At 35.9% G+C, this 20,015-nt stretch overlaps 1 protein-coding gene across 2 annotated transcripts in view; it reads right to left on the reverse strand.

Moving 5' to 3' along the window:
• The window catches only part of LOC145664835 (uncharacterized), a 35,484-nt gene extending 19,212 nt beyond the window's left edge, over positions 1 to 16,272 (reverse strand). For both annotated transcript variants that reach the window (XM_081731838.1, XM_081731837.1), the window contains exon 1: positions 15,713 to 16,272. In XM_081731838.1, the coding sequence (XP_081587964.1) occupies positions 15,713 to 16,077 (365 nt within the window). In that variant the 5' untranslated portion in view covers positions 16,078 to 16,272. The remainder of the gene's footprint in view (positions 1 to 15,712) is intronic.
• Positions 16,273 to 20,015: the final 3,743 nt, after the last annotated feature.

The following is a 20,015-nucleotide window of genomic DNA, read 5'->3' on the forward strand; positions in this document are numbered from 1 at the left end:
GATAAAATGGTGGAATGTGTGAGGTAAGCAAGGCAAATGTCACAATCGTTAAGGACCTCGCATGGTTAAGACATACATCATTGATCGAACAACGAACCAAATAACACCAATGCTTTAGCAGTAGGATAATATTTAAAACCAGGATGAAGGACTAAATTAGTGGCATTGAAGGACAAAGGGTGAAGGCAGCATATTTTGATTATTTATTCACACAACTTCTGTCAAATATCTGTTACCTTGCTACAATTTTGTAATCTATGACTAAGAGTATCAACCTGGTGGCATGTATTACGCAAGTTACCAATACCAATACCCAAATTAAACGATTTAATATTGTTTGACAGTGTGAAACAAAGCCCTCAAAACTATACGAATTCAATAACGGAACTTAAAGTAGTACATCTATAACTACTGGCTGCAACAGAGTAACTAGATAAAAAAAACTACCTATTCGCCGGAGGCTGAATTGAGGTGAGAAAGCCATAACTAGCTATGCCTTACTTTCTCTTCTATGAGGATATTTTTTTTTAATCGTTTATTTGAAACACTTTCAATTTGAATAAAAGATTGAGGGATGAGACAGACCCAATTTTGGGGACGCTGGACAGATCACAAACTTCTCGAGATCGTTTCGAACTTTCCTTTATGAAAATATGATACTAACAAATTCAACCTCTTCTGGTTTCAATATAGTGACGCGGCTTGAGATGATATATATATATATATATATATATATATATATATATATATATATATATACGATTGAGAAGATGCATTACCATTTGTATGCTATGACGATAAATTTTGAAACCAGAAATGGATAATGACTTACGGCTTGAGCAGAACGTTAACGTAAAAGGTGCAACCTACACTTGGTAAACTAAATGAATTGAGAAAAACGCATTTCGATATCTTTTACCGTTTTTGATCTTTAAAAATAATGAAACTGGTAATACAAATAATACTAAGTTTGAAACACTTACTCTTTTGGTACAGTGTTACCAATAGTCATGCTATCTTGACTTGGGCAAATTTTCACCACTTCTCTTTTGAATAAAGGTTGAACAGGGAAGATAAACCTATTTTTGCGCCAAGGAGATTTGATTGCAGAAAACCACACTTCTAACCATTTTCGCTCTACGGAAATCAGTATTAAAACCGAATTGTAAATTTGAATTTCTGGTATGCTAAATTCCTGTGAAATATTTAGAACGTATTGTCTTGAGACGCCTAATCGTTTGCAGAAAACGTCTTTCACTATCCATAACCATGTTTTTTTCTATAAGAATAAACATTGAAACCAGATATGGCTACTAACAACTTCGAGGTTGAATTGAATTTGAAAGGGGGAGGAAATGAACATATTCTTTGAAAGCCAAATCGATAGCAAAAAGCAGGAAATTGATAGCTTTTAGCTTTTTTCTTTTTTTGCTGTAAGGAAATCAGTATTGAAACTGAATGTAATAGAAAATTTGAAGTACTTCTGATTTTCAGAGAATATTGGATTTTGTTACTATATATTGTATTGAGACGCTGAATCGCTTGGAAAAAGCTGGTTTTCGTTCTATGTTACTGTTTTTGCTCTATGACAATAAAGTTGAAAATATATTGAAACCGGAAATAATAGTAAATTTGAACCATATCCGTTTCTGTTAGAGTGCTGTGGATGTTTATGATAGGTTGTATTTAAAAGTTGAATTGTTTGTAGAAAGCTGCTTTTTGTTGTAACCTTTCCCGTTCTGTATCAATAAATGTTGAAACTGGAAATTGCTAAGTGGGGAACTTATGGTTAACGGAGGACATGGAACCTATTTTTGTGAAGCTCAATCTTTTCTGAGAAATCACACGTCGATGAATCTTAATGTCCCTAATCTAGAGAGATCAGTATTTAGACCAGTTGTAATTGTAAATATCAACAACTTCTAATTTTGGTAGGGTGCTGTGAGTTTCGATATGTTCTTTTCAGACCCGCAATCCACTGCAGAAAACGATTTATCGCTATTTGTTGCAGTTGGCGTTGTACGGTGATCGATATCGATCGCTCCGGCTTGAATAGGGGTGAATGTGGAACCTTTACTTAGCACGGTAAATTGATTAGAAACACAGCATCCGGATATCACTTACCTTTATTGCCCTATAAAAGTAAGTATTGTAACTGGAATTTATAGTAAATTTTAACCAGTTTTTGTTTGGGTAGAGTGCTGGCAATAGTCATTGTCTTTGACGCTGAATCACTTCTTAAAAGATATCTTCTTGCTATCTGTTTCCGTTCTAAGGCGATAAAAGTTCACACTAGAAATGGCTAATCTTAACCACTTCTGGTTTGAATACAATTATAATAAAGAAAACGAAAGCTATGCTTGGGATGCTCATCGATTGCAAAAAGCTCCTTTCTGATATTGTTTACCGTTCTTGTTCTGCGGAAATAAATAGTAAATTTGAAATATTTCCGCTATCGATAGAATATTTTGCATAGAAGCGGTATTGTCTTGACACGCTGTATTCTTGGCAGCTAACCGCTTCTTGTCATGTTACTGTTTCTTTCAATGACAATTAAGGTTGAAAATAAATGGCTAATTTAAACAAATTTCAATTTAAGTATAGGGTTCACGGACAAAATGGAACCCATGCTCGGGATGCTGAAATAATTATAAGAAACTGCACCTTAAAAGCATTTGCCGTTTATCATCTATGGAAACCAGTTTTGAAACCGGACGTAAGATTAAATTTGAACAACTTTCGGTTTTGGTAGAATATTTTGGAATCTTAAAAGTTGTCTTAAGCCCTTGAATCATTTGCAAAGAATCGCTTCTCACTATATTACCATTTTCATTCTATGGTAAGAAACGCTGAATTTGGAAATGACAAATTTGAACCTTTTTAGGTCTGAGTAGACAGCTAACAGAGAAGACGCAACCTATTCTTTGCACGCTCAGCCGATTGCAAAAACCAGCTACCATTTTTATTCTACTGCTCAGAAATGAACGGACGCAAAAAGCAGTTCTAAAAACTTTCATTACATATGCACAGCATAGTTTAAAAGCTTAAAAACATGTATTTGGTCCCATGCACATTACGAACATTAACATACCAAAAAGAGTTACATGGATAGTTCAAAAAATTAACCGTGATATTATACAAGATTCGAAATTAGTTTAGGTATGCCTGCTATAACATTATATGTGATACAAAGCATGTGTGGGTGTTCAGCTAAAACCAGTACAAATTTTATAACACACTTCTTATTTTTCATCGGAATAATAAGGAATAGGTAATTTCTAACAGCTTTTGACATATTATGAGTGGCTGAACACTCGAGTTGACATTGCTAATGTGCAAAAAGCTGATGCCACCGGCAGTGGCAGTGAGTAAAACGCTTAACTGGTTGGCTGACATTAGAAGTAATCGTCTGTGAAAAAGAAAACAACGCATTTCTGTGTAAAGAACGTGCTATTACGTTGATCTTTTTTTGTGCGAACCTAACTTTATTTCAAATAATGGTCACTAGAAATATAACAAATAAATTCTTATTAATAAATATGATCAGATAGAAATGTATTTTGAAAAAAAGGAACCAAAGTGTAAACATACATTAACGAGCTTGACTTTACTTAACCTATCCTATCCCATGGTCACTAATCTAAGATAATCTTTGAAAATGCAAGAAAGCAATTAATTCTAATATGCGTGAACATATAGAAATATATTTTGAAAGAAAAAGTAGCTATTACCACGTCTTGAACCCACGCCCTTTAATTAAAACTCCAACGCAACAGGACACAGAGTCAAACTTGTAAATACTGTTTTGTTCATTGCGTTTACAGTGCAAAAGTCAAAATTGCACAAGATGACGTCAGAGTCGGTCAATTAGTTCGTAAAAATTTTGGTGTTATATACAGCATAATCCCTTCAAGACCACATCCCGGTCGGAGTACTCCACACAGCCGAAAGAAAGAAACAACAGTGTAAAAATGCATGACCACACCTAGTCTTTACTAACTTATGGTCAATTATTTAAGGTAATCTAAGAAAACTGCAAGAAAGAAATTAACTAATAACAAATATGAACAAATAAAGATGTATTTTGAAGTAAAAGGTAAATCGTACCAGCCGACATTCGAAATCGGATTGTTTCAATCAACAAGCCACCTTACCGATTTATTAACACCATATCTTGCAAATTATGTTTTCAAAGTTCTATTTAAACTGCACACGTGTTATGCAACAACGGTATGAAATGTTCTTCGCGCTTCGACTAGTGGTGCGACTATCTCCTTCAAGCACTAGGACTCGTTTCGTAGATTTACGAAATCATTTTTAATGCTGCTTTAAGAACTAGGACTTATTTCGTAGATTTAGGAAATCACTTTTTTAATTCACGATTAATCTGAAATATATATGTTGGTGCAACAATAAGTTATCAAGATTATGGATTAACTTTTAATTGATCTTGATCTACAGATCGAATCCTTTTTCTGAAAAGAGGAAAGGCCGATCCACAGACGACTGAAGACCGTACATAAAATTCAAACTTCAAACGAAGCAGGGAATCGTTCACAGTTGCGAGTTTAGTGGCTGATTTAATAACAGCCTGAGTAGGTAACTAGATAGCGTGTGAGAAATCCATTCTAATGATTCTTAGTTCGATTCCCAGTCTGGAATTACAGTTATCTTTTACAAGAAATTAAGTATTGTAAATTATATTTGCGATTGATACTGAAAGAGATTTATCCCATAAAGGGAAAAAAGTCCACGACAGAGAGAGAGAGAGAGAGGGCAAGATGTTAATGCAGACTGCTTATCCTTAAGCGTTAATTTCCACTTTTTCTTTCATTTTCCCTTGTTGATTCGCTTTGCCTACGCTGCATTTATTATTTTTCTTTCTTTGCATTAATTCCTCTCTTAGACGTCAACAAGAACAGAATTTTCTATCTATCTGCTTCTTTAACTGATGCATAACTATTCATTTTTTCTTGCTCCAAGTGGATAATTATTCCCTGGCATGTCTGTACTGTCATGTTGGATGTTCAACTTCTGGCGTACACTGAAAAAATTCTGCTGGAAGAAAGAGCTACTATTTCTTATAACTCTGGCCTCCAGAAACTTAAGTCGTTAGCTGTACTAGGACAAGTAATTAAAAATTGGATTAAAAACAAAGAAATAGCCAAAATTTTAGAAGTTATTGTAAAAAGACATAACTAAGTAGAGGTGAACGCAGTCATCGAAAGAAAATGGCAAATAGGTTGACAAATTTCAACCAAATATAAATAGAAGTAATATATTCCGAACGTTAAAATAAGGGAAGAAGCAAGAGAAATTAACAAACAAACAATGGAAGTTGTCATAGGGCATGATCCCTCTAAATCCTAATTATACGAAAAGATTGAAAATAATCAAATATGCTACTCCAGGTTATACCAAACATAGAACAAATGAGAAAATTATGAATATTATAAATAAGCTAAAATATGAGGCACGGGATAACATCAGATGAAAAATATAAAATTAAATAAATTTCAGAACTTAAAAAAATATATACTGTAGAATATGTCGAGAAGAACACAACAAGAACGAGAACGAAATCTTACATTACTTTAACACAAACTACAAACTTTGAACAGGAATACGCGGAAGTCTGCTATGAAAAAAATAAACTATCCTGGAAAAAACCGGAAACAGTTAAACTTAATTTTTTGTGTTAATGTTAGTTATAGGATTTGAGATTTAGATTTATGAGCTTTCGGCATCTATGGTAATGTTAGCCCGTCACGTATAAGGAATGACGTCCCTCAGAGAGCATACTATCCAGGTAAAGGGAAGGAGTGAAGCGGCCTGGAAGCTGTATGTTAGTTACCATCCCGGCATTTACCTGGAGCGAATGAGGAATTCATTCAGGATGGCTAGTCTGAAAAAGCTCACTACGTTTTCCCGACCGAGTGCTACCATCGGGAATCGAACCCCGAACCGCTCGCAACGAAGGCGAGAGCGTGAGTGAGTACACTACGCAGGGCCACTGCTACTCGTTATTATTTATTTCAGAAAACAACAGGCGGATGACTAATTACAGTTTTCCATCATGATAACATAATTTAAAGCAAACATATGATAACATAATAATACGATAGCAAAATACATATAACATGTTTTACACTTTATTTGTTAAAAATGTCTACCTGTGGGTACTTTTCTGACATCCTATTATACAATAAACACATTTTTCTGACAGGCGATACATCCAAGTGCGTTAGTCCTTTCGCTAAGAGATGGAATATGCTATTATGGGGTCTGGTTGCTCTATGTGGGACGTGAAGTTTGATTTCTGACAATAAATATTCTGAATCTACTGCACTATGAACAACTTTCTTGCAAGAAAGATAAAATTAAGTGAGTCATCTTGCTTTCAAGTGATTGTGATGAATATTTGCTTCGAAGGTCTTCATACTTTTCAATTTTCGGATATATCCCAGTCCCTTTATAGGTTAAAAAGCGCACAAATTTATTTTGAAAATTTTGGATTTTACTTGTACATTTCTTCCAATGAGAACCCCATATTATCGCTGCATATTCCACCTTAGATCTTACATAGGCAATGTATAGTTTTTTGAGGACACTGGTGTTAGAAAAATCACTTCTTAATCCGATCACAAAGCCAAGGTTTCTAAAGGCCTCACCAAACACTCTGTTGACATGAATATCGAATGATAGGTTTGACAGCAGAGTGACTCCAATATCAGTTATATAATCCACTGCCTCAATTCGTGTTTGATTCAAAGTATACACTTTCCGCACATTGTTAATTTTAAAGGTGTATGATACTATTTTGCATTTTCCAATATTTGGGTGTGATTACAGATGTGTTTTTAGCTAGTTGGCAACAAACCAAATGGAAAAAAGAACAAAACATAACAAAATGAAGTTTGGTACAAACAAAAGCGTGACCAAGAACCAACTTTTACAACATATGACTGTTGACTGCCAGCACTATCTCCTTGTTCTAATTCCTATTTTAACCGACACTTTATTTTAATTATTTTAATACGATACCAACAGGAATTAATTGCGAATAATTCGTCCAAATAATATTTTCAACCTAAGACAAAGAACAACAGAAAATAGTTTTCTTTCTATATTCACTCTCAAATATTTTACGATTCTCATGCTTGTAATATACAGTGATATTTTTAAAACTCACGGATTTCATTTGGGTCTAGAATTTCTATCTGAAGTCGAACTTTCATGCGCTTTCTGGCAAATGATCAAGGAAGGACGGGAGATTTATCGGACTATTATTACTTGTTTAAATTCATCCTGGATAATTTCGATTACGCCTCAAGAAAAACAGCAAATTTTTGCCAGGGAACCTTACAATTAGAACGAGATTTTGGATTTTTTAAGCGAAACTGCAGAAAACAAATTAAGTGTTAGTTAAATTAATTGCCATGCATTGAAAAAAAACTCTAATTTCCACACCACACAGCACTTCACTTCAATTTTTAAGGTACACTGGCGAAAATTTGCTGTTTTTGTTAAGGCGTAATTCATATTACCCTGGATGAATTTAAACCAGCAAACATAGTCCCATAAATCTCCCATCCCTCCTTGATCATTTGGCACAAACTGCATGAAAATTGGACTCCAGTTAGAAACTCTAGACTCAAATGAAATCCGTGAGTTTAAAAAGAATCACTCTGTATATACTTTTGGAATATTTTTCAAATTCAAAAATTAACATAGAAACAGAACTAAAAGAGTGAGAAATGGCATGAAGCAAAGTTTCAGATACCACACAAATCCCAAAATGCATAACCTTAGCCTGGTGAAGTATAACTAACCGAAAAAGGGAGATACAGGAAATAAAGAAGTATTAGAAAAAAAGCATGAAACGAGTTGCCATACGTAAGACCGTTAAGAAATCAACCAAGAGAGATGGGAAGAGCATGCTATATTCTAAACAGGAAAAAATAATATAAATAAAAGAATTTCCACGTTTGATGATGGAAACTCTTGTAATCGGTGATCCATAAGCTTAAAAAAAAGCACCTAAATACTATCGTACGACCAAGTCAGCTGGAAATACTAACCGAACAAACGTCACGCAATTTTTTTTCAAAATTATGGGTAGTTTTGGACCTTGTAATTTCAAAAGTAGCTTCAAAAACGAATTGATCTTTCTATTTTTTGCACACACTGATGATACTGTTTGGAATATGAAATATAACCGTTAATTGTAAGGACCCATCCATCAACTTATTGATTTGACATGGAATAGTTCAGCGCTCATCTTCAAGTGTACAAAGTATAGACCAGTACTCAATGGCAGTATGAAATATGGTAAATATGGGCACACGACATTACTGGCAAGATGCTAGGTAACTTGTATCTTGGCGGAATGCATCGAAAGTGTTGTGAAAACATATATGGAGCCGTGGAAATTTGCAAATTAAAAGACGGGGAAATACATGGAAACATAAATATATTGGTAAACTGACATATAAGCAAAGTACAAATAGTACCTTTGGCTCCGGAACCTACTCGTTTGTCCTAGTTGCTTTCACAGTCATGTTCCTATCCTTCCCACTGGAACATGAGATATATTCTCTCCATGTAAGAAACTTGAGAAAAGTAGGCGATAAGTTTTTAAACAGCCGGTGATATCTAACCTTTTTCATAAAAGCTTGAATTTATAGCTTTCCTAATGTAAAACTGCATCCTAATGACGAATGAGAAGCCTCTTAGACAATGTAATTTTTTGTTACTTAGAAACTTTTCTCCGAAAGGTAAAACGTACAGCTTGTCTCATAAAAATTAGCCGAACTCTATTGCTATTTTGAGTCACAAACTTTTAAAATCCAACTTCGGGTATCTTTGGGAAAAATTTAAACCAGGTTATTAATGATACAATATTTCGAAACCTTGTATCAATGTTAGCACATACTTGTTTGTCATTTAGCTTTCCATACGTATAAGAATATTTAGATACATAAACGAATCTTTCCATATGTAAAAGAATGCTCAAAGTTAAGACACAGAACATAATTCTCGTCTGAGCACTAAAACAAAAGTTAAGGTAGAACAAAGCTGCGTTTGCAGTGGATATGAATGTCAGTTATCTTGATTCCTGTCAGTTATCTAATTGTGTACAAACGAAAATTTGGCCTGCACATTTTTGTACAAACGATTTACAAACGATTGCGATGATTTGTGATTTAATTGGACATGGTGGGGGCTACCATTTAGACAGCGCCCCACATTCTTTTCGTACTGGCGGCGCCTTTAATTCTGTAGAAACGAAAATTTCGCCTGCACATTTCTCTAAAGACGATTGAGTCTGAAAGCCTGGGGGGGCTGTCTAAATGAACGTTTGCTTTTTACCTCTAATGTAATGAAATTCTTCCACGAGAAAATCTGTAATCAACACTGTCAGTCGCTACGTCCTCGACTAATATACATTTACAAGTACAGCTTTATTTTCCTGTTTTTTTCAACAGTTAACCAATTTAAAACCTTATTATAATTCAAAGTACTTATCATATTTCTATCGTAAACAAGAATATGTAGTCAACTTCTTATGTACTTTGCTCCGCAGGAACTCGTTCAGCGCGTGCAACAAGCAAAACTAACATGTTTGGCGTCTCACAAATGACAAACGAGAAAAAAGAAAAGCAAAAGCAGCACAGCAGTGCCTTATCGCAGTCTGAGCTGACAACAGAGTTTCGGTCGTCACTTACGCCAATAGACCTACAAGCGGTGTACAAGAGTTATACAGTTACAATATACGTTGTGCCAGAGTAGCGCTACAGGCGGGAAATTCACGAACTACAAATGAATATGTTTCTTACAAGTATCAGTCACTTCGAATGACTGTGCGCGCGAAGAACAAGGGTGATGATCGGGCAACCGTATACGGCAGAGAGAAACACCCGATTGCAATTTTAAATATAAAATACAAATATAGTGCATTGACAATGCCGTGAGGATATATACATATATCGAGTGTTACAAAATAAGTGTTACAACTGTTCGGAGATGACTCCTACCACTCAGGCAAGAAAAAGAGTTCTGTTGAACTTTCGGCAATAGGACATAGTTTCGGATCTACGAGGTACCGAAAGCGTAGGAAAATGGCTATCGGACGCGAAGAGTTCGGCAAATATCCAACGTAAAGGGGGCGGGTAAAAAATTCACTGAAGAAGTCATTCCTGCTGTATTGAATTTTGCATGTTTCACAAACCTACCATGCACGCGCAAGGGTTTCCCAAAGAAACGTAGGGAGTCCCGGATAATCTGTCAAATGAAAATTGGTCTTAATGGATATGAATTGAAAAGGTTTCTACCAGGTAACAATAATTCGTTTGTATTAAGTCGATATATGGAACAAATACAAAATGGCGGACATCTTCATGTCCGTCGTCTGTTGTTGCATCATCGCCAGGTACGGATGCTGGCCAACAGTGACGTTCTGAGTATTAAGTGTAGCGAATTTGTACTGAAATGCTCTAGAAAGACATCTGGAGTGTCGGTAGAGCACAACAGATGAAGCAGGGTGATTCACATGTATGGAAACACTTAAATGAAATGAAATCTGTAAGTTTCACGTCCCATGGTTATGCCGGTTAGGTGATGAGACGGTGATGGTGATGAGATGGTGAGAAGGAGACGGTGATGATGAGAGATGAGTGAAATGGTGGAATGAAGAAAGTGGGAGAACCCCTAGAAAACCCACGAGCACGGTGTTTGTCCACCACAAAGTACACACAGCGCGAGCTGGGATCGAACCAGGGACGCCAAGCACCGGAGGTGAACCTCTACCACTGAGCCACCGCGCCCCCCGGAAACACTTAACGAAGAATGCCCAGAAATGCACTCATACTCAATAAACGTGAGTTCAAAGCGTCGGAAGTGTAAGGATTAGCGTCAGAAACATGAAAGCCATTGCCAATTCACCAATAATATTCCCTCAATCCGATGCAATATGATGTGCACGGTTGCATACCAATAAGTACCGGAGGTTCTGTGCACAGTTCCAAGTACCGGAGGTTCTGAAAGATCATATTTGGATAGTTTACATATTGGTTCCTCAGTGATGTGTTGACATGACTACGATCGGTCCTATACTAGTGGAACTATGGAGCTTTAAAGTTCACTTTTTCACGTTCTAGGTAACATGTTCGACCACAGGTACATATGAACTTTTCTCCCTATTTTGATGTGAGGAACTTATTTAAAAATATTGACAAATTTCTGTAACAGCCCTGAATGTACAGTAAATTCTGAACCACCTCTTCTCTGTTCACGCTTTCTCTCCCCACTTACGGAAAACTACATAAAATTATATATAGCCTTTGATTTATTCCGAACTATGATGTCTTCGATAAAACTACTTAGAAATATACAAACTCTACGGTGTAAATTTGTATACCACAGCAACCAACCTGCAAGCATTCACTGGTGCTGATTTACTGAAAATTTTCGACTTGTAAAATTTATATAATAAATTCGTAATATTATTTTAATGGACAAGTGTGTACACGTTCTAAATGTGTTGTTGCCAATGCGATGCTTGTAAACGTAAAAACAAATTAATGAAGATTGAACTTCTTATGCATGGATTCGCCCATAAAGTAGCTAGTAACCATTTTTTAAGTGAAATGAAATATCAGCAGTAAATATGCTAACTTACGACGCGCAACTATAGAAAGTATCTAGAGTTAAGTGATTCACATAATTGCGAAATTTACGTTCTTAATGTTTCATATTGGAACAAAAATATATAAGCAATGTACACATATCGGGGTGTTATCTTTAACGTCATTACTAGAGTACAAATACATAATTCAACATGTAAGATAAGTAATTTTGTGCAATATATTGCGTTTTGTTTTAAGAGTAATAAATATACCAATACTGAGATAAAAGAAAAAACTATTTTATTTTGGAATCATAATATTGTAGTACAATGTAATTTTCTCTGTGTTTGTATATAAACCTCGGAATATTCCCATTTTTGGGAATCTTCCACAAAAATACTTTCCCGGGAATTTGCCGATCACTAACACTGGAGAACACAAAAAGTGAAGCTGTATAAAGAAATGCAACTCCAAAGTGATTGTTGAAAATACATGAAGTCGACTTTCTCCAAAAGGAACAAATATACAACGAATTTATGTTTGGATTTTTACAACAAATCTGTACCCATTTTTCATTTCAATTGTCTCTCATTCTTGCTTTGCTAATGCTCTTGGAAGCCCTCTGGAAAAATGTGGCTGGGCGCATTCGAGATAAATCGTGTGTAAAATCATAAACGTCCATATGTTTTGTTCTACTATAACACATTTGAAATTTGAATTTTCTGAAATTTTCGGATACCCTTCAGTGACGCTACTTGTTTTATTACAGAAGGCTCTATATATGAAACATTATTGTAGAGAACCCATATTGTAAATATATTCAAGGATTGGCGAGAAATGTGTATCAATAACAAAGTAATCATTACTCCACAGACATACGAGCTACATAAGATTTGTACGGGTGATATCGATCACTTGTTTCTGTGTTCACCTAGTGTGTGTGTACAACTTCCAAAATGAAGATTATGAATTTAAATTCGAGGAATTACCCATACCTATTTCTCGCGAAGTATTGCTTTTTACAGGTTAATTGCTATCTCGCCGGAGAATTCAGAAAATATACTAGATGAATTGAAGTATTTATTTTGGTTTAAGACGAAGAGTGAGGGAAAGTCAGGTAAGGGGAATCAGAGTTGGCAATAACCATGTCTTTTACTTAAAAAAATGGTTTTGTTTAAATCCATCTTTTTCTGTTTAAATAATTTATTCTATGTATTTATAATACATAGGGACAGAATTAAGTTTGTTTCACCTTGTTGTTATTATAAAACAATGGGGTTATACAGGAAGGGGACACATAAGCTAAAAGCGGAATCCAAACCGCTTCTCGGCTTACTTCCGAGGGAAATTGTCCTCCATTTGGACTTGGAACAGCAGAATGGAAGTTACATCTACTGCACTCCAACACCAATAGTATATTCGCTTATTTGGAAATAGAGATCGACCCGTTTTATTATTAAGTTGGATGGTCGGGTCAGTAAGTTTCTTAAATCGGGAAACTCCCGCATTAATCACCGGGAAAATCTTGTTATTACTTTCAATCCAAAGCAATACCGGGAAGATCCCATCAGTGCATCACATGCAAAATTATACGGTCAGTGTATCATACTCAGTACGACAAAACTGAGGTATTAAATTACAAATTTAATATGCAGATATCATTCAATAATTAAAAAAAAACTGAAAGTCCAATCCAAATTAATGTTGGAAGCTACGTAGGCAGTCGATAAATTTTGATAATTTCTATCAATATATTTAAGTAACTTTGGCTTCTTTATAGAACAACAGGCATTCAGGCAAGCAGAAATATACAATTTGCTTTCGTCTCGTATGTTTAGGCTTAAGATCCTTATGTAATACCGAGGTTCTCAAGGAGGGGACTCGCTTAAAGTGACAACCGAATCACTATTTTGTTTACAGTTGAAAGAATATTCGACTGAGAGTTGAACATGCGACACCTTGGACAAAAGGTGAAAACCAATGCAGACAGCTTGATATATGGAAACAAAACCATGCAGTTCACACGATTTAAAGCATTTTGTTGTAAGGCGAACAATTTGTTGTGAGATAGAAACAAATTAAAACTACAGAAAAGAAGAGGAGTATCTATCCAAACCTATTCCAATCTAACCTAGTTTAGTACGTTTTGGTACTTTTTTTAGATGGCTTTAGAATCTCACCCAAAGCTGTGCAACACATAAGCTATGCATTTTATGACATATGCGGATATCCACTGCCGCTGACGCGCCTGCTTTTTATGAACGCACCCTCTATCTAACGTTCAAGCCCTCCCTGCTACGTTTCTGGCCTCCTTTCTTCCTCTCTTTCAGCTCATTTCTCGAAATTTCATGCGTTAATTCACATGTAAGGGAAGTCCGAGTACCTCTTCAGAGATTCGAGTCAGAGAGAGAAGACAAACCGACGTCTATTACTAACGATGGTTCAGGGTTTATTCATAGTAATTCATCTCTATTTCTACATTATTCTACATTACTTTACAAAATGGTTTCTCAATTGTAAATTAGTAGTTTGTTAATTTTGGCTATTGTTTAGCATTGGGGGCCAGCGTTTGCACCAATTTTTGCGATATTCTATTCTGATGCGGTTGTTTTATGGTTTCAAACCTTAAACTACGTTACCAACATTAAATTCAGACAGCATTGCAGAGCGAGCGTTAGCGAGTGAAGGTGGGTTAGAGCCCCTCAGGGCACGTTGTTTTCTATCTTCGTTACCAACAATTCACTTTCTTTTCTCACATAAATTACTTCCACTTATCTTTCCGTTTTGTATAAATGCCCTACTGCCCTAAAAAAAAATATTGTGTTCGATACTTTCTTGATTACTTGAACACCACTATCAACTCATTTCTTCTGTAAATCATCCTACTTTTTGCTAGTTCTGGTCCCCAATACTAAATAGCTACCCTACTTTTTAGTGCAAATGCAAACGGAACTTAAAAATTCTTATTATTAGTTATATAAAGTACGGTAAAAGAATTTTATTTTTTTAACCTCCAATTTTTTTTTAAAAACAACAAGTAAATCTTAGTATATTAAAATAAAGTAATCAGTCATATGGTTCTTAACTTGGAAAGTAAAGTAAACAAATGGAAACAAACTCCTTCCCGGGAATTTACAGGCCAGGGAAAACCCCGGGAATATTCCCATTTTTAAATTTCTTTCCACCGGAAATATTCCCACTTCCCATCACTACTGACATGGGAAATAGCATATATGAAGCTGCATCAGTTCCCGACGGAGCAGGACGCTCATACTTCTAGGGATTATTCATTGAGTATGTAGGAACTTACAAAGCGGGTAACAATGCGACTTTTATTTACTTTCCGACTGATACGAAAATAAAAAAGAACGTCCAGTAGTTTATATCTGCATGTGTAGTGCCCTTGTACTTTGTCTATGACTATGTGCGTGAGGGGGAGGGGATTTAACGCATATCGCATGTCTTGTGCACATGGATACTTCTTACTATTGCACTACGTAGAAAATTTATGATATTTCATGTAGAAGTGGCAAGAGAACACAGAAGAAACGCAGATCAGGGGGTCCTCATGTATACTATTACCCTAACATCTTTCATGCAGTAGTCAGGCCTTTAGTAAGGCGGTAATCATTCTTGGAAACGACTCTGCACATGGCTCTGTATTTTGAACAATAATCACAATCAAATGTGCCAGAGTTACAACCTAATATTTTGCTAACTCTTTACTTTGGCCAAGGCAATGATATACTGTCAGTACATATTATTGCCAAGCGAGAGTTAGGGAGTGAAGGCGGGTTAGAGTCCAGCAGGGCACGTAGTTCTATGTCTTCCCTTCTTGAGAACTGTAACTATAATTGCGGGAACCGTTTCACATTCTTTGCTTATTGTTACTGTCTTGCCCAAAGTAAAGACTTGCCAATATTTTGAGGAAGAAACTAAATAAAATCCCTTTTTTTTTTTTTCGATATTCGTGTAATCCGGCGATACAGCACTAATGCCCAGTTTACTTATAAATTTCCCAACCCATTTAACTTTAGGCCTATTACCATTATGAACCAATAACTATATAGAAAATTTAACATTACCTTTCTGGCCCAACTGAACTTAAACTTTTTGTTCTTGATTGTTTGTAGTCATTAGAGTACGACGCGCAAGTCTCTTCAACCACTGATTTCCTTAGAGTTTCTATATTACTTTCAAATGCAGGATTTTCTTGTACTGCAAATTCTGATTTCACCGCATCAGTGTTCAATTTCACATCCGAATAATGGATAGCTACATCCTTCTCCTTCGTTTCCTCTCGTTCCGTTGTAGATAATATTAATTCTTTGTTGTTAGTCATCAGTTCGTATGTCCACCCTTTCCCTTCGAGTGGATCTTCCTGAGAAAAAACATTCTCTATTTCTTCTTTGCACATGAACTCCAACTTAACAAGCGTCTCATCAGCCATTATGAGTTCATATTTCTTACGAATTTGCAACCATCTTTGATTCTTCCTTTATACTTTACGCTGCCAGTGTTACTGAAATGATTTTGAAAAACGTTCAGAGACGCAACTTTACTCTTGCAATCGAATATATGATCAGATTTTATAATTGTTTGAAGACAGTACATAGATGTTCCCTTTACGAGCGTGAATAGGTGTACACAGTGTTGCCAGATCCGAAAATTAAAAAAGTAGCTTTTCTGTGCTCCAAAAGTTGCGAATTTGAACTATTTGCAGCCCAAATATATAGAAATCAATTATTTGGTAAGTAATGACTGTTACTAAGGAAATAATTTTAAAGATGAACTGGAAAATGTATTAAGAAATTATGATCGATGGTCGAAAACAATTCTAGACTAGATACCACGCGACAAAAACAGCATAGGAAACGTCAGTATACAAGAAGGTGTGATGAAATCAAGTATCACTGGGGAATAACCTGCAAAACAATTGCTCAAGATAGATAGTTGTGGAGAAGACTAGGAAAGAACCTTCATCCAATAGTCGGTGATAGTCTATCTCTTAGAAGATTACGATTAGCATAATTCTATGTTTTAGGCGTGCACTTTCAACCCAACTCCCAGAGGCGTTTTTTGGGGCGGGCGAACCGGACTTTGTCCGTAGGTCCACACGTTATTTAAAGTATATGTAACACATATGTACGTGTGTGTACTATATATACAGGGTGTTTCAGATAAAACGTCCAGTGCTTATAAATCCGAAACGGCTGAGAATAAAAAGATGAAACAAAAACTGAGATAGGAAAATGTCATAGGGCGCATCACATGATGTTATTGTGGTGACCCTCAGGGCCCTCCTTCAAGGAGGCCCAGGGGCCAACTTCAAATTTTCAAATAGGAACATGTATTGAATCATACCTCATTCAATAGTACTTGAAAAACGAAACAACTTTTGTAGGAAAATTTTCGATTTGGGGCACCGTTTTCAAAATGGCCGCAAAAGTGGGTCCTATATCAGATGAAACGTCCAGTGCTTATAAATCCGAAATGGCTGAGAATAAAAAGATGAAACAAAAAGTGAGATAGGAAAATGTCATAGGGCACATCACACGGTGTTGTCGTGGTGACCCACAGTTCCATCCTTCAAGGAGACCCAGGGGCCAACTTCAAATTTTCAAATGGGAACATGTATTGAATCATACCTCATTCAATAGTCCTTGAAATACGAAACAACTTTTGTAGGAAACAATTTTCGATTTGGGGCACCGTTTTGAAAATGGCCGCAAAAAGTCCTGTATCAGTTTGAAGTTGGCACCTGGGCCCCCTTCACGGAGTTTCCTGAGGGTCACCACAACAACACCACTTGATATGTTTTATCATCGTTTGTATCTCAGTTTTTGTTTCATCTTTTTATTCTCAGCCATTTCGGATTTATAAGCACTGGACGTTTTATCTGATATAGGACCCACTTTTTGCGGCCATTTAAAAACGGTGGCGCAAAATCGAAAGTTGTTTCCTACAAAAGTTGTTTCGTTTTTCAAGTACTATTGGATGAGGTATGATTCAATACATGTTCCTATTTGAAAATTTGAAGTTGGCCACTGGGCCCCCTTGAAGGAGGGCCCTGGGGGTCACCACAACAACACCATGTGATGCGCCCTATGACATTTTCCTATCTCAGTTTTTGTTTCATCTTTTTATTCTCAGCCATTTCGGATTTATAAGCACTGGACGTTTTATCTGAAACACCCTGTGTGTGTGTGTGTGTGTGTGTGTGTGTGTGTGTGTGTGTGTGTGTGTGTGTGTGTGTGTGTGTGTGTGTGTGTGTGTGTGTGTGTGTGTATGTATGTATGTATGTATGTATGTATGTATACCAAATGTAAAATATTTTTGAGCCATTGTTCCAATCCAAATAATAGAGCCCCACGGCTCCAACTCGCCAAGGGCTTCATAAGAACAATTTCCGCCTCTGTCACCTTCTACTCATCAGTGGCTATGCTCATAGTATATTGTATGATAACAATTGACTGAATGTGCTTTTCAAGTTTCTAGTTTCAAGTTAGAAAGAGAATGCGTAAGACTCGCTTAATAGTTAGTGTTGCAACGAGACGAGACAGGACTCTATGAGGCGAGATACGATACGATACAAAACAGTTCGTGAAATGTCCCGTCTTGTGTCTCGAAAAATACAAACACAGTTTCTGAATTTGCTTAAAAATTTATTAACTCGGAATAAATTATTTGCCTTCGAAATGAATACCATCTTTTATTATTTCAAATGATCCAAATGATTCAATATTTCAAATCCTACAAAGAACAGGGAATACCTAAAGCATTTTTTTTTAAATGATTCTTACAAACAGCTTTCACTTCCATTTTTCAATTGATTCAAGTTTAATTATTTTGTGACAGTGCTCCAGACTCAAATACAATGTAAAGCATTCATTGAGATCAGTGTTTCAGAAGATTTTATTCCGCGGGCTGGTGGAGATACCGACTTAGAAAAATCCTGTTATAGAAATATAAGTAGAAGTGGCAATTTTATCAGTAGCCAACTATTGTTTCATGGTCTTTCTAGTTCCGAACCAAGACAGAAACGTGTCACCCTTTCTCGATACTGAGTTCCGAAAAGATGCTGATTTCACATTAAAATTTAGTTATTTTTTATTGTTTTATGATGTTATTCGAAGCTAAACCATTTTTGAAATTGGAAAGTTACATAGGCCTCCTTATTTGTTGAAGTGGGGCCAGGGGTTCTGAAAAAAGGATATCAAAATAAATTGTGAAATCTTGCCTTTCGACTGTACTAACGGTATTGACAAATGTTTCTATCGTAGTAATTACTAATTGAGTCGAAACGAAGTAGTCGTTGCTGGAAGATTGCAGTCGTATTGTATGTTCTGTTCTGTTAACCAAACAAACTTTGTTTAAAGTTGTAATTTTAACCACTTGGTAAACAGCTCTTTTTGTGGGTTTCAGCCTTTCTAGTGTTGCCACGAGCCGAGACAGAACCATTCGATACGAGACGAGACGGGCACATCTTTTCTAGACTAGACACAGCCAGAAGTCTCGTCTTGTCTCGTCTCGTCTCGTGGCAACACTAGACTCTCTAGATATGCCAGTAAAAGAATGGACAACGTTCCTCACGGAGCACGTGTTAGCTCTCAGCCTCTTTCTTTCACTGATGCTTGTTTAAATAGTAGATGAATATATAGAGAGTTACAAAAGGATGAGATATGCAGATTCTCCTGAAGCCAAATTAAAATTCTAGCAGTATTTGGAGCTTGTTATAAATGGATTCACCGGGGAACTAAAATAATTTTGGGAACTGATCATACAGTATTGATATAAAATATATGGAAACAAGTAAAGACAAAGAACTGAAATCGTGAATTTGTTTTCAAAATACAGAAATCTCGAAGGAGTATGTTTTTAGCCGACTTTAATTGTAAAGGAATTTTGAATAAATTTGCATTCCATGAATTCTTATACATAAAAAATAAAAATCCTTCTTTTAGCGTACGAATGAGAGGCTTTAGGAAATTAGGCCAAGATAATTAAAATGATACTGTCCTTTACAAAATTTAAGGGGAATACCATGATCGAAAAACATCAGTCAAACTATAAAGGTCAATAGTAGCTTTTGTCATTTGTTACAACCACTATATGCACTTTATTGCGAAAAATTTATTCGTATTATAAAACCGATGTCATTCAATAAATGTCAAATTTAACACATCTTGAGAGATGAAATGGCAAAAATTGTCATTGCCTCTGTCGCATAATATATTCTAGCTTTGGGACCCATGTCATTATATGACTTTCACGATAAGTGACAAGTAGAATATAAATCCCAAGTTCAAAACATAAGGAAAGAAACCGGCTGTTCGCACTTCAAATTATGAAAAATGTACCAAAATGGTTGAAATTATGATTTTGTAT

Source organism: Thermobia domestica, chromosome 11 (genome assembly GCF_964235325.1).
Source record: "Thermobia domestica chromosome 11, izTheDome1.hap1.1, whole genome shotgun sequence".
In the NCBI taxonomy this organism is placed as follows: domain Eukaryota; kingdom Metazoa; phylum Arthropoda; class Insecta; order Zygentoma; family Lepismatidae; genus Thermobia; species Thermobia domestica.